At 35.3% G+C, this 14108-nt stretch overlaps 2 protein-coding genes across 2 annotated transcripts in view; one reads left to right on the forward strand and one right to left on the reverse strand.

The window, feature by feature from the left end:
- cep15 (centrosomal protein 15) overlaps nt 1-14108 on the forward strand; it is a 58481-nt gene that overhangs the window by 17099 nt on the left and 27274 nt on the right. The window lies entirely within an intron of this gene.
- fezf2 (FEZ family zinc finger 2) lies at nt 4323-6752 on the reverse strand. The gene is made up of 4 exons (XM_088915250.1): nt 5906-6752; nt 5509-5643; nt 5286-5418; nt 4323-4582 (listed from the first exon to the last, which is right to left on the reverse strand). Exons 1-4 carry the CDS (start codon nt 6692-6694, stop codon nt 4323-4325), a joined length of 1317 nt encoding a protein of 438 aa, XP_088771376.1. The 5' UTR covers nt 6695-6752.

Genomic DNA, 14108 nt, shown 5'->3' on the forward strand with positions numbered 1-14108 from the left:
CTTGTTAATCTTTCATTTATAATCAATTGAGTTGACTAAACAAAAGTCTAGGTCTTCCTTTCTTCCTGTCTCAGACAATCCTTTGTTGCCTTTAAATGCCCTGTTCTTGAGTGATCCTGGTCGTGTAGATATACTCGATTGTTGACAGTTCATTACTGCGCTTTTGTCCATGAAATCTTTCTCGCTGCGTTTTACATGTGCAAGCCATAATGAGCTCCGTTGTCAATTAACATGTTTCTAGGAGCAAAGCTGGTTGCTCAGATGTTTAAGAGGTAAGTGCAGAGAAAAGGGCAACGCGGCTGCCTTTAGGTTGTTTACTTCCCAGCGTTCGTATTCAGTGTTGGACAAGACTAGCACCTCTGCGTACTACAGCGCGAAACCAGTTCACCCTTGTAAACTCCTATATACTTGTACCTCTCCTAGAAACTAAATTAAAACGAATTAAAACAAAAGCAAACATGAAAGCAGTGTTTTTAAAACCCTACATAAATATCGGGTGATGATATTTGTACACAAAAATAATGTTAAGCAACAATATTTAAAATATTTAAAAATGTTAATCGTTTATTGGGAAATGAAAAGAAGGCTTAATTTACGTTAAAACATGTATATACTGTACTACCACATACAATGCAACACACTGAACCTCACGACTGTGACATCCTAGGTCTTGTGACTATCGGATAACTTTATTGTAATCGCGTAGTAATTGTTTAATGAGGCATAGAAATCGTACAAGTAGCCTATCATATCTGATGTGCTTGCTTTGGCGTGCGTATGGTTATGACCTTTTGAAGTAAACGTAATCTTTCTTGAAAAAACAAAATGGTTTTGGCTTTATATTGTCTTTAAATGCTTTAATAAAATTCAATATTTTTCTGTTTGAGATTGTAATAGATTAATGAAAAAATAGGGATATTTTAAGAAACATTTGCTTTTCCAGGACGAGACTTTAAAGCCGTATTACAGGTTTCTGAAACATAAACACGCACGTATACGCAATAAAATAAAATACTGAACTTTGGCCATTTGGTAACGCCGAAATGGGTAATTTAATGGACCGAGATTGGTGTTGTTTTTGTCATATTAAAAAAACATCTATACATATAGGGCACAGTAACTATATGATAATAATGGTTATTTAACTGAAGATGTGTTTAAACGTGTACCCTTATTAAGTTAAAAAATCAGAGCATTTAGTTAACTACTGATCACGATTATATCTATGTTCACAGAGTACGCTGTAGCTGAAAAGTATCACAAGCATTAGTGTCTTCAGAGATATCGCCAGGAATGGGTATTTTGATTGCAAAGTACGTTCTTAAAGCAAATAAAATTAGATGTAAGACAGTAGGGTATTCTTAAATTCGTCATAATATTTGTCATTGTTTTCCCAATCAATATGTGACCACTTGTTGAAGAAAGTAATGTTAATGGCTTCTACTAATACGTTTATTTAGTTTCGCAGTTTTAGTAACCTTCTCTGGGGCTCATATATATATATAGAAATGGCTCTTTTATATTTGTATCTTTAAAAGTCGGTTTTACAGGCATTATAAGATGAGCAAAACTACACCCTTCTCCTTGACATGTAACTGAAATGTTCGGAGAATTAATTAACTAATTACTTTCGTACCCGAGGGTGTGGAATTCCATAATACAGTACTTACAGCGGTTATGGGAACGGGACACCGATATAATAAGCTCGATCAAAGCGTGAATCACAGGCTAAAATACATGCTAATTCTCAAACTCTCCCCCTCTGCCCCGCCCAGTCTGCAACTTAGTTCAGCTTTTCGTGGTTTGTAACGTGTGCAATTGTAATAAACAAGGAAAAATAAAGTGAATACTTCCAGTAAAGTCAAGCTTGGTAATATTTACTCTATCGACAATTCCAAGTCGGATTAAAAGAAAACAGACTCAAAGTCTTTAAATGCTTCTGTATTCAGTGTAGTCCAATTAAATTTTTAAATATATATATTTGATTTTCCCATTTTTGCCTTCGGTTTCAAATTATTTTAATGTGTAAATTACTAAACAGTAGTATTCATCGGCACATTTCAAATGTGTTTGCCCCTTTGCCTTCAATCAGATACAGTTCTTAAATATTAACATCAATTTTTGTATTATTTTGACCATTTATATGTGGGGTAGTTGTGCTGTCTTTTAACAGCACCAATATTTATGTTTTCAGATATTTTTTTTTTTGGGGGGGGGGGGGATTCGGGGTACAGGCTCATTAATAAAATTATCCTGAACCTTCTGGTTCGGGTCTTTTTTTTTCTCCCACAGTATTTATCCTTTAACTGGAAAAAGGTGAGCAGACCATTCAACTTATATTATTAGCCTTTTAATCATTCCCTGGGCAAGACTTGTGAGTGTTAATTGCATTGTAATTGGAAAACTAGGATTGAGCAGCACGCATTTCTCTCTGATCAGAATTTCTGTTAGTGCACTAGAATAATATTGTTCCAGGAGACGTGTGGAGAATAAATTATTCCATATTAAAGTTGGTGAAGCAGTGCAGGGTATAGTTGATGTAGCCCAAGTACTTGATTATCTATATTCCGATCAAAACAGGCTGATATGGGAAAGCGTCCTCCTGAGAGTGTTTAGCTGATTAATGTAATGGGCTTTGAAGAGTCCATGTTTTATCTGGTAATTTGTGTCATTATTCTGGAGTCAAGTGTAAAATCGCATCACCAGAATCTGGTATTTCACAAAATTGTTTAAATATACCTTAATACACTACAAGTCAATGTAATATTAGATGTATGGTATACTCTAATGATTCAATGGGAATTGTATTGATAGAATGATTAATGGCCGTACAGTGTTCATATTCTGCGCTCAATAAAATCTGAGTGACAGTTTTCAATCGGTGCATATAACCAAAAATGTAATTACACAATTATGATCGTTTGGGGTTTAGAATACTAATTACTGACGTAAAGTTAAAGATCTATTCTACAACTGGTATTTTGAGTATTTTAGTTTTGATTAATTGAGCGTGTGTTTAGAAAATACAATAACATTGCCTTATTCGTGATATCTACAACTTAAACGACAATTTACTGCGATCTCGAAGACAACGTAAAGCACAGAAGCTAAAAATAGGTACATGATTGTAGATGATTTAATTCGCTGTACTGTATTATAAACACAGAAAATGCAATTAAAGGGTACAATAGAGTATCTTGTAGCACTTTTCATAAGGTGACTGGGGGAACGCCGTGATGCAAAGAAAAATGTTTAATTTTTCTGATAATTTTAACTGTTATTCCCTGAGTCAGGTGAAGGCTACCGAATTTATGCAAATCAGATCTTTCCGATTACAAAACACGTAAAACAAAAATAATTTTATATGGACATTTTCCTGAATTATTATTATAGATTTTAATTTTGTTTTATCTTAAGGTTACTGAGATCTACTGTAATTATGCCCCAGAATGTTTATGAACTGCCTGGAATATCATTGCGGACCCAACAATTCAATTCACCGAGACACATAGACATTTTGTTCTCATTAATAAAAAGAAAAATAAAACTCTAAAAATGCATTTATAGAAATAATTATTTCATTTAGTCTAGATCATCCGAAATCTTGTTTAACGTTTGTTCTGTTTTTTGAGGCTTGAAATACGTTTAAACACTTGCTCAAATAATCATAGGAATCTGAAAAAACGTGACGGTTAGTAAAAAGAAGACGCGGAAAACGCAACAAGCAAGTTCGTTTTTCTAATGTAACCTATAGCCTTTTAATTATTATATGATAAAGACGTGATAAAAGAAAATTTAAAAATAGTTATGAAAGCGACTTTACTTTGGATCGACCATGTAGTATGAATGTCTTTAATGTTAGTATTAACGGATAATAATTAAAAAAAACATTTTACAACAAATGCTCTGTGAAGCTGTAAATAAACTTAGTATTTTATTAAGGGTTTAAGATATTTTGTGTAATAGTTTCTGAAATGCATTTATAAATGGCAACATTGCCGATTTTCAAACACATTAAATTGTACATGTAACTTTAATTTATATAAAAAGAAAGCCTACAAATACTTAACAGGTCACTTTACAATACTTGTTGAGAACAAGTACTACATTACAAAACATAGAAATGTTTTCGTGGTAAATCAGAGTTTAAATAACTTTCGGTTTTTACATTGTCAAACCGTCTACAATATTGTGCCATAAATGCAAAGTGTTAACGATAATGTGGCATTTCAAGTATTTTCTCATAATATTTACCCAATAAACTTATATGTACAACAGATACTGCTATTGGGACAGTCCGCCTCAGAGGAGAAGAGATACGTTCAGCCTTGAACCCCTCTTGAGTGCTCGTTCGATGCAGCTATAGAAGTGCCGTTGTTGTCGTGAAGTTTTCTCATATGTTTCTTCAGATCAAAGTTCCTACAGAAGCCTTTCCCGCAAGTTGCACAAGTGAACGGTTTCTTATCGTTGTGAGTGTGCATGTGGAAAGTCAGATTGTAAATCTGGTGAAAGGCTTTGTTGCAAATTGTACACTTGTATTGTTTTTCTCCACTGTGAGTAAGTTTGTGGTTCTTGTAGTTTCCTGGAAAAAAAAATAAAACACTGTAAGAGTAAAATATAACTTCAGTTAAGGCAGTGAAACAGGAATTCCCCAGGCCAACGTTTCACAATTAAGTCACTTTAGACAAAGGGGTTTCATCCCTGAGCCTTCATTAACCAACATTTTGCATGTGGGAGTCAAGAAGTTGTCAAACTTTGTCAAAATCAAATACAACAGCCTGAACTTGTCAGGTTATAAATTAGGAAGAGGTCTGTTTTGTGACCCATAGCGAATTTAGAATCTTGTAGGAAAAGTTAGTTAGTGTAAAATGACATATCCTATTTCGAGGGAGTTGATGTTGGCTGTCAGAATATGGATTGAATTCTTTGTACATTTGTTAAGAATTATAGTGGATTTATTATATTGCGTATTCTAGATTTCTTTTTAATGAAAGAAACATTGATAACCAAAACATTTTCTCTAGTAACGTGATTTCTATCTTTCCATCTTTGATAAGCCAGTAAACGTAAAATGTGGATATAAAGTATAATGACATACAATAAATGAATGTGAGATATTTATAATTTTAATAATTATCAATTTTATGGCAGCAGAAAAAAAGATGATCAATGTATTTAGAGATTTAACATGTTAATTATAAATGCAATATTAAATTTAATATTTCAAATTTTAAAATATGCAAAGTATTTTATGATTGGGGAAAAAACGTGAGTACAGCCCTTACCTTTCTGATGAAAACCTTTCCCACAAAATTCGCAAACGAAAGGTTTATATCCAGCATGTATCCGTATGTGGGTATTTAACGTAGAACTTCGGTTAAAGGCTTTTCCGCACTGATTACATTTGTGAGGTTTTTCCTAGTAACAACAACAGACACAGTAGTTTTTAATCAAGTCACTGTTGTAATAACAGTTGTTTTACATACGTTCTGAAAAGACGGCCCTTACCTGTGTGTGTATGATTTTGTGTCGACACAACGTGCTGGCTTGACGAAAACCCTTCCCACAGACTTTACACACGAAGGGCCTGGCTCCCGTGTGCACCGGCATGTGACGGGTTAAATTATAATGCGCATTGAACACCTGCAAAAGAGGATTGGCATTTTGAATATGTTAATTTTGTTTCTTTTCATTTAAGCTTTTCATATTAGTTAAATAATAATGCTTACGGTATGATTTCATTTCAAACGAATTTAGCAAAATCTTTTTTTTAATGTTTTATGCAGTTTTATTAGATTTGCTTTTCAATTTCCCCACTAAACTTTCATGTTAGTTGCTAATGTGCGCTCAAGTTTTTAACTAGTGCAGTGATTGTCTTTAACGAATAAATGTTTTTTTTATTTACCTTGCCGCAGACTTCGCAAGTGAAATTTTTAGGTTTCCCATCTGAGGAATTGTTGCTGAGTTTACTGTGCGCTTTTACTCCGTTTTTTTCCGAAGACAGGCCGTGATTTTCCTTCACTATTTGGTCCAGTTGTCCAGGGAGGTGTTCTTTGTGTGGGTATTGCGGTGTGGGAAACTTCTCCGCCGCCGAGCTCGCAAGTTTGGCGTTTTCCAGCAGAATTAATTTCTGATGCGCGGTGAGCGAAGTTTGTGACGGCGAATTTACTATGCTGGAAGAGAAAAAATGTCCGCTTAGGAGATCCGACGGGTGATACGAAGAATCCAAATAGTTAAAATAATAGAGAGACCCGTTGGCTGGCATTGCCACTGTTTGATGAATTACTTGAGGCTTGATCACCCTGGCGCTTGGCAATAAGGAATGCATAAAACCCGAGTCTGTTTTGCAGCACATACCACAGTTAGATTTGCACATGGCGGCCGAAGTGCAGATTGTCCCTCTGAAGTTAGCTTTCCAAAATTCGGAATAGTTCATTAACGCCTTGGCTTGCAGGTCGTAGCTTAAAGGCTGAATAGGGATCATGCAAGGTATAGGTGAGCACAAACTGACCATCTTTCTGCCTTCTGAGAGATCAGCTCCATGCTGTTCGTCTAAGGAGCTTTTTGGTTCCGAAGTCTTTGACATAATTCTTTCAATAGAGAAGGCCAGCGCCTTTGGGGCGACGGAGGCTCCATTCCTGGTCTCGTGTCTTGGGCAGGACATCACTGTTTCTAAAGGAAGAGAACTCGCCATTCTTGAAGAACTTGGTGTGAGCAGCCGCCGACTACCCGCTCTGTCCTCCCCTCCTGCATTCCAGAAAAGCCAGGACACACATCAGTTTAATAAGCACCTTGGTTCTTACAGTGTCACCCATTCACATTCAAATGGACATCCCCCGAACAATGGCACCGAGGGGTACCAGATTAATGCTCATTAACTAGTACACACAAAAATTAACAAGACATTATAGAGCTTGTTAGAAAAAAAACACTCAAGTTCATTGGTATTCGCTACTTTTGAATCGAAAATCTGATCTCAAAACTTGTAGAAGAATCGATGTTTAGTAGTTTACCTTTTCTAAAGCGAAGACAGATGGATTCAAGTATTGCTGCGTGGCTATACTGTCACATTTTGATACCACACATCCTCGTCAGCGAGAGATCACTGTCTCCTGCATTTAGCTGACATCATACGTAGTCACTTCTATCAGGGTGACAAGGGAACGCCACCACCAGCCTTATTTCAACTCCCACCACCCATTTATACATACCCACGGGGGTGGTGTACATCACTTATTACAGATTATTATTTATATTATGCCCTACAAGTCTCTTTCCTTTTCATCAGCTCTGTGTTCCCCAACGATTTTCCCTAAACCGGATCGCGATATTTATCATTTTAATATCGAGAACTGACATTTCTAATATTTTTAACTTTTACTCTATTGATCCAAAGCCCTTACCTGAACACAAATTAGATGAAAGGCGCTGCTTTTTCTTTAATACTGTATTAAACTGTACTTAAGTGCAGGCTTAGATTGTGATGATGATGATGATGATAATGTTTTATTTTTTTGTGGTCGAATATCCTTTTGTCCATTATTCAAGGGCAAAAAAAAAAGATTTTTAATTGGAATAAGAAAATAATTTCTTAATATGAGAGACAATTCATCATACTGTATATAGGACATAATTTGACAGTTTCAAGTTTAAAACAGCAGATCGTTTATGTAAATGAAGTATATAAAAATAATATTCCTTGAAAGCTAAATAAAATGTATCGTTTTAACTAAATCAGGATATTTCTGAATGGCTGAGAGACATCTAAGTTGGATTTATGAAATAAAACGTCGTGCAGTATTCAGAGATTTTTAAACCTTGCTAACAATAAGGATTTTGGATCCTCCTTAGTTTGACTGGTTCCAATTTTCATTGCGAGCCCCTAATCCCTGGGGATGAAAATAGCTTTTCCATCCTGGTTTATACTTACTATTTGTATAATTGAGAAGGTCCAATTTCCACCTGTTTAAGGAGCAGATTGCAAGAGCAGAGCCTCCCTCGGATCCTATTAAACGTTTTTCCTCCTCCACCTATTCAGGAGAACCAATTTTCCAGAGCGATTCATGGAGCTGAGCTCTGAAAAAAGCAGCTCTTTCACTTTTAGCCACTAAAGCACTGCGTGGAACCTGGTTTTGTGTTTTTCTTAAATAAAGAGACGGATTAAAAAGGGAAAGAAAAGACTTAGCCTGACCAGAGGTAAACCAAGCAATGAAAAGAGCCCCTTTTAACGCGACAGAAAAGTTTGCTGGAATCCAGAGTTTTGTGCGTTTGCTACAATGACCAGTTGCCCTCTCTTCTTTGTTCTTTTAGGGCAGTTTGAATTCATTTGTTTGCAGACGATTTCACCTGAGAATCACAACAAATTATTACTTCAAAATCTTCTAAAAGACCTATTTAATTATGCTCGGTACACTTCTGCAAAAATGATGGAAACTTTGGCGCGCTAGTGATTCTAAGACGCTTTATACAAGTATGTCTTAAAAGATCTCTTCTAAACCGATGCTGTATTGCGTGAGAGGTACAAATGTTTCCTCTGGAATGCATGCAATTAAAGATTTCTCAGAAGTGAATAAACATGAGTTCGAGGTGCGTTAAAGATGTGAAACAGGTTTGTATGCTTATCGTTGAACAAAGTGAATATTGTAAATTGTTCTTTTGTATCTGCAGTTCAAACCTATTTGTACACAGTCTAAATTCACCACATACAGGGGATTAACTAAAAGGGTTGTGCAATATTAAAAGTGGTTAAAAGAAAATTAATCGAAGTTACTTTCTTTCCCGATCCTTACCCCGCATGTTACTAATTATGGGCGGGTTTGTTTACAGAAGTGGATATGTTAATCCATCAGAGAACAAAGTAAGCAGAAACACGACAATGAAAAGCAAATCTCACTAACAAGAAACAATCTTGTTTTGTCTTATTATAGACGACAGATAAGGTCAGAAGATATTAGTGTTCTTTGCTTGATAGGTTAGTTTTAGTGAAATTGAGTGGGCTAAATAAAGACTTTGAGGAAAAAGTGGAATTGTGTTTAAAACGTGAGCTATACACCTGCAAACTGTAACGATACGGATTTAAACGTGTTCCGCTAATTCCACTCATATGTTAATTATGTAACTCTAATTTGAGTTTAATCAGGCGTAATTACCCGGCTCACCCACACAATAAACATTGATCCTATTGCTATAAACCTCAAAACAGAGCTAGGCATTAACACGTTCAGTAATTAACTCTAGTATCGACTTGTACAGAGACATGCTCTTCTCGCTCTTCAAAAGAGGGGATAGAAAGATGACAAACTTGCGAACACGCAGATGACGGTGTTGAACGTGAATGGCACATTCGTTTATTTACCAAGATTTGTTTTAGACAGCACCTTAAAACTGTTATTAAACTGGCACATACCTGTATACTGGAAGGGCTATTAGTCTGTGAGGACGGTCTTATTGATTGATTTTGAGAAACACTGAATGTAACAATAAAACAGCGAGTTCCAATCTGGTTATCGGAATAAAAATAATAAATAGCAGTCTGGTTGGTAACATTTTTTTACATTGTTAGAATTGTATGAATGACGTGACTAACGGTGGAACCTAATTGGTAAACTAAACGCAGATGACAAGAAAGCTTGTAGGGTTCTCAGAATGGGACAGTAATTGTGTTTATTAAACCGGCGTCCGTAACTAAGAGAAGGGAAAACACCGAGCTTCAAGAATTCACGATTTCGCACTTTAAGAAATAATTACTGTCGCAAACGGTTGAATATTACTCCAAACATAACTCCTGTCTGAGGGAGTAGACCTCTTCCTTTTCAAATAAAATTTAGACAGGTATAGTTACACATAAATTCTGCGGTTTCTGAAGTATTTTTCAGTGCAGTTTGAACGTGATGAGTAATTTAATTTTCAATGCTAACAAATTATTTTTATTATTTGAAATATCCACACATAAAGTTAACTCCGGTAGACTCTTTTTTATTAATTATCACTTTTAGGCGCACCTTTTTAATTTAGCAAAAGAAAAAAAAATCCTCACACCCCTGCATGCCTCTTTCAGACGTGAATGCTTAGCACAATCACTGTAATCAAGTGAGACGTGCACCTTACTGTACATTACCCAAAGTGTTAAAACATACTGCTTTCATTCAGTGTTTAATTATTATTCTTATTGACATTCTTATAATAATAATAATAATAATAATAATAATAATAACGGTTTTATATATGTTCATATTCAAAATCCAAAAATAAATGGACATTTTAATTGCTAAAAAATAGTGTTTGTTTTTATAATTTATTATTTATGAGTTTTAAATAGATTCCATACAGTTCCCTACAAATTGATGGTTATACATACTAAACCTTTAAGATTTTCACATACACTGTTTAATATTGCTCATATAAATCACACAGGTGGATTTGTTTTTGATTACTTTCTGTCCAGTCAAAATAAGTGTTAGCTGGTGTTTATTTGATAAAAAAAAACTTGGATTCTAACTTTATCCAAAGTGCCCTTTTTCTTTGCCAATGTAATATTTTTAAGCTTTGACTATTATTTTGTATTCATATTTTTTCTGTATGTATAAAAGAGGATGTTGCACTGGATGGGTGAATCTAAAAAAAATTAACTACAATATGCAGAAGGCACTCAAATTTACTCTGAATTATCGATATTTACATATCTGTATTTATTTTTTTCTATGAAACTCAACGACAGACCAAAGCACAAGTCAGAAATAGGCAGTGATCACAACGGTATGTGAAACAGATAAGACCATTTGGAGTAGGATGTGATGATAGTGCTGATGACAGAAATGATTACAGTGTTTGAATGTCATTTTATGATTCTGACTTGACAGTGCATGATGTGAGTTAAGAGTACTGTACACTACATAAGCTTGAAATGCTGTTAAGGGAAATCTCCTGTCTTAAGATGAAATGCCACATCAGCAAGCAGAAAAAAGGAATAAAAAGAAGCTTTTTTCACTTAAATCCTGCAGTCATTGCTTGATTTCATACACAATAGTTTTGAGTACTTTTCAAATTAGAATTTCCTTTGCTTTCTCAATAAGGGTGCAGCTAGGTTTACATAGAATGCTATAAGACTGGCATCCTGACTCAAATGTCATGCTAACAGATGCCATAGCAGCATTCTTTCATAGCCCACAAAATGGGGCTTTTTGTCATGGGCTTTTCCTTATTCACACAATCACATTGTTTGATGAGACTATAACATTGACTTTTTCCTGCTTAGATAGAGATAAGATTATCCATTTAATTTTAATTACAAAATCAACTAAGGACTATTTTGTGGTCAGCATACAGTAGATGAAAAATTTAAATTTTATATACTCTATATTGTCCATGAACAACAATTCAAAGGGTATTCAACCCTGAAATGTTTAAATCTGCTATAGTCTTATATATATACACCTCTGCTTGAATTGCAATAAGCAGCGAGGACATCAAAGGATAATTATTTGTCATGTGGCACATTCAAACTTTTTTTAGATTATTGGAAGCTTCAGGATGGAGGGTGGTTAAAATCAATTTCATATCACTCTCAACTAAAAATGTCTCATTAGCAAAAGTGGGTAACATCCCTAATTTAACATAGTGACTTTACAGACTAGATCTTATCTCAGTTTCTGTGGTGTTAAGTGAACTGTAAATCCCTCACTACACCCTAGAGTTGGTTCATCCAGGTGGATGCTGCACATTGGTGGTGGTGGAGGGGAGTCCCCATTACCTGTAAAGTTCTTTGAGTGGAGTGTCCAGAAAAGCGCTATATAAGTGTAAGCAATTATTATTATTATTATTATTATTATTATTATAATACACCTGTGTACATTGGGGCAAGTGCTGGAAAGTAAATTGAGCAAGGATACAGCAGCTGTGCCTTCAGGAGGGGCAGCTCTCTTCTCCTTCCGTCTGAAGTTATATAGAATATATTCATTATAGAGGCAGTAATGGTTAGCATTACTGTGGGGGCCTTTGGTTCTATTCCTGATCTGGGTGCTATCTCCATGGAGATTGTATGTTCTCCCCATGTTTGCGTGGGTATCCTCTTGGTGCTCCGCTTTCCTTCCACAGTCCAAAAACATACTGGTTGGATAATTGGCCCTAGATGTGAGTGTGTGTGTCTGTGTTGCCTTGAGTAAGACATCACAATGACCAATGAAATTAATATAAGGGCCATTCTTGTCATTGAGCAACAAATATTCATATTGGTTCAATAAAGAATATCAAGCACTCTGCCTGCCAGCCTGTTGCTAAGCTTTACAACCAATCAACCAGCCACATTGCTAATAACCTAAATAGAAGCTGCAGTCCATGTGTAAATGCTAAAGAGCAAGATTTGCTGTAACACTAACTATTATTTAGTCATTATTTTAATAACAGGTTTATGTTTCCTAAGAGGACAGTGAGTACAAAACCTTTTATTTGCACTGTTACTGTACAAAGTAATTATCTTTGCGGCAGAGGTGACAACAGTCTGTCAAAATAAAGATAAAGTGGCAAAATATGTACAACAAACACCTTTCTAATGCTTGGCATGAGCTTGGCAATGACTAGAATGGAAGCCTCTTCTACTGTATATACAGTACAATAATTCAATTTGTCAATAATGGGATGTTCGCCAATATACTGTGAGACTAATATTAGTCCCGGTGCATTAAATTAGTAGTGACACAGTGAATGACAAGTCGTATCACAGTCTCTGTGGAGATAAGTGAGAAAGTGAGACCGCTGGGAAACACTCGTGATCCAATCTTGTCACAAAGTCTTGTGCTTCGCTTCTAAGCTATAACGTGCCAGCTAATATGAGTCAAAGTGTTTTTAACATTTACAAATGCGAGGTTGATTATCTCAGAACGGCAGGATCTCTGAGTCTCTTAACACAGTGCAAAAATAGCTTAGTGCTAGTCTACCATTAAGTGTTCAATATGCAGAATTTTATAACAACAATGACAACAAAAAACCTATATACGAAAACGATGAGAAAATTTGCACTTTAAGGAAATGTCATTTGCACATCCTTAGCTGCAGGCTTAAAAGTGCTTATACCCTTCCCCTTTTTTATCAGTAATAATTAAAAAAAACACTGACACTGACACTGATTTATTAAACACTTAAATGTAGTATGCTTGTGAAATAATGTAGTACGTAGTAATGTAGAATGCTTATTATCTTCAGAAAGCATTAAATAATACTGGAGTAACTTGTAGGTTCTATGAACTTTTAATGTCATGGTTTGTTGTTGCAAAAAATATACTATTCAGATAATATATCTAAAATTAATATTTTGGTAAGCAAAAAGTTCAAACTTTAATGTAATGATTGTGCTTATATAGTGTAAACACATTAAGGGGAACTTAGATGGTTTTAGTGTTTTTAACACTGGGATCCAGGGTTCAGTGCCCATCTGGTCTCATGAGGAGGGGTGCAGGACTCTGTACCTCAATTCTCTGGCCCCACAAGAGTTGCTGTGGTGCCTCTTTGCCCTAAACACACAACCAAGTGAACACACATATGGACATAAAACATGACTTCAGTACTCCATGTTGAACTAGCAATTACTTTCTTTAATGTAGCATAGCTATAGGAGATGGACATTCATTTGTTTAAAGTTGCTTGGGAAAGAGAAAATACTTTAATGTCAATGTAGTGCAATATTGTGGTCTAGAATGTAGTTTTTTTCTTTAGTGAGCCTTTTTGTCAACCGAAAGCTTTTTTTTGATTTACTGCCAGCTGTCAAATCTCCGGGTTTTTACCTGCTTGACTTTTGACTAGTGCTTTTCATTTGGCCAGTCTCTTTCTTTTACTTCACATCTGTCATAATTCAGGACTCGTGTGTGTGTTTTATGCAATTGAATAATCCTCTTCTGTGTCAAGCTCATTGTTGGAGTGTCCCTTCACTTTTCTGTTTTCCTCTTGTTACATTCTGCCCAAAAAGGCAAGATATGTCAAACACAGCATTCTACAAATTTCTTTCATTAGATTAATGCTTTAGTAAAAAGAGCCAGGGTTTTCAATTAGAAGACCTACAATAAGGCAATAAATCAGTATCAGACAATGTTTTTCTTGACACTCTTTACATTATTATA

Source organism: Atractosteus spatula, chromosome 5, assembly GCF_055471065.1.
Source record: "Atractosteus spatula isolate fAtrSpa1 chromosome 5, fAtrSpa1.hap1, whole genome shotgun sequence".
NCBI classification, from domain to species: domain Eukaryota; kingdom Metazoa; phylum Chordata; class Actinopteri; order Semionotiformes; family Lepisosteidae; genus Atractosteus; species Atractosteus spatula.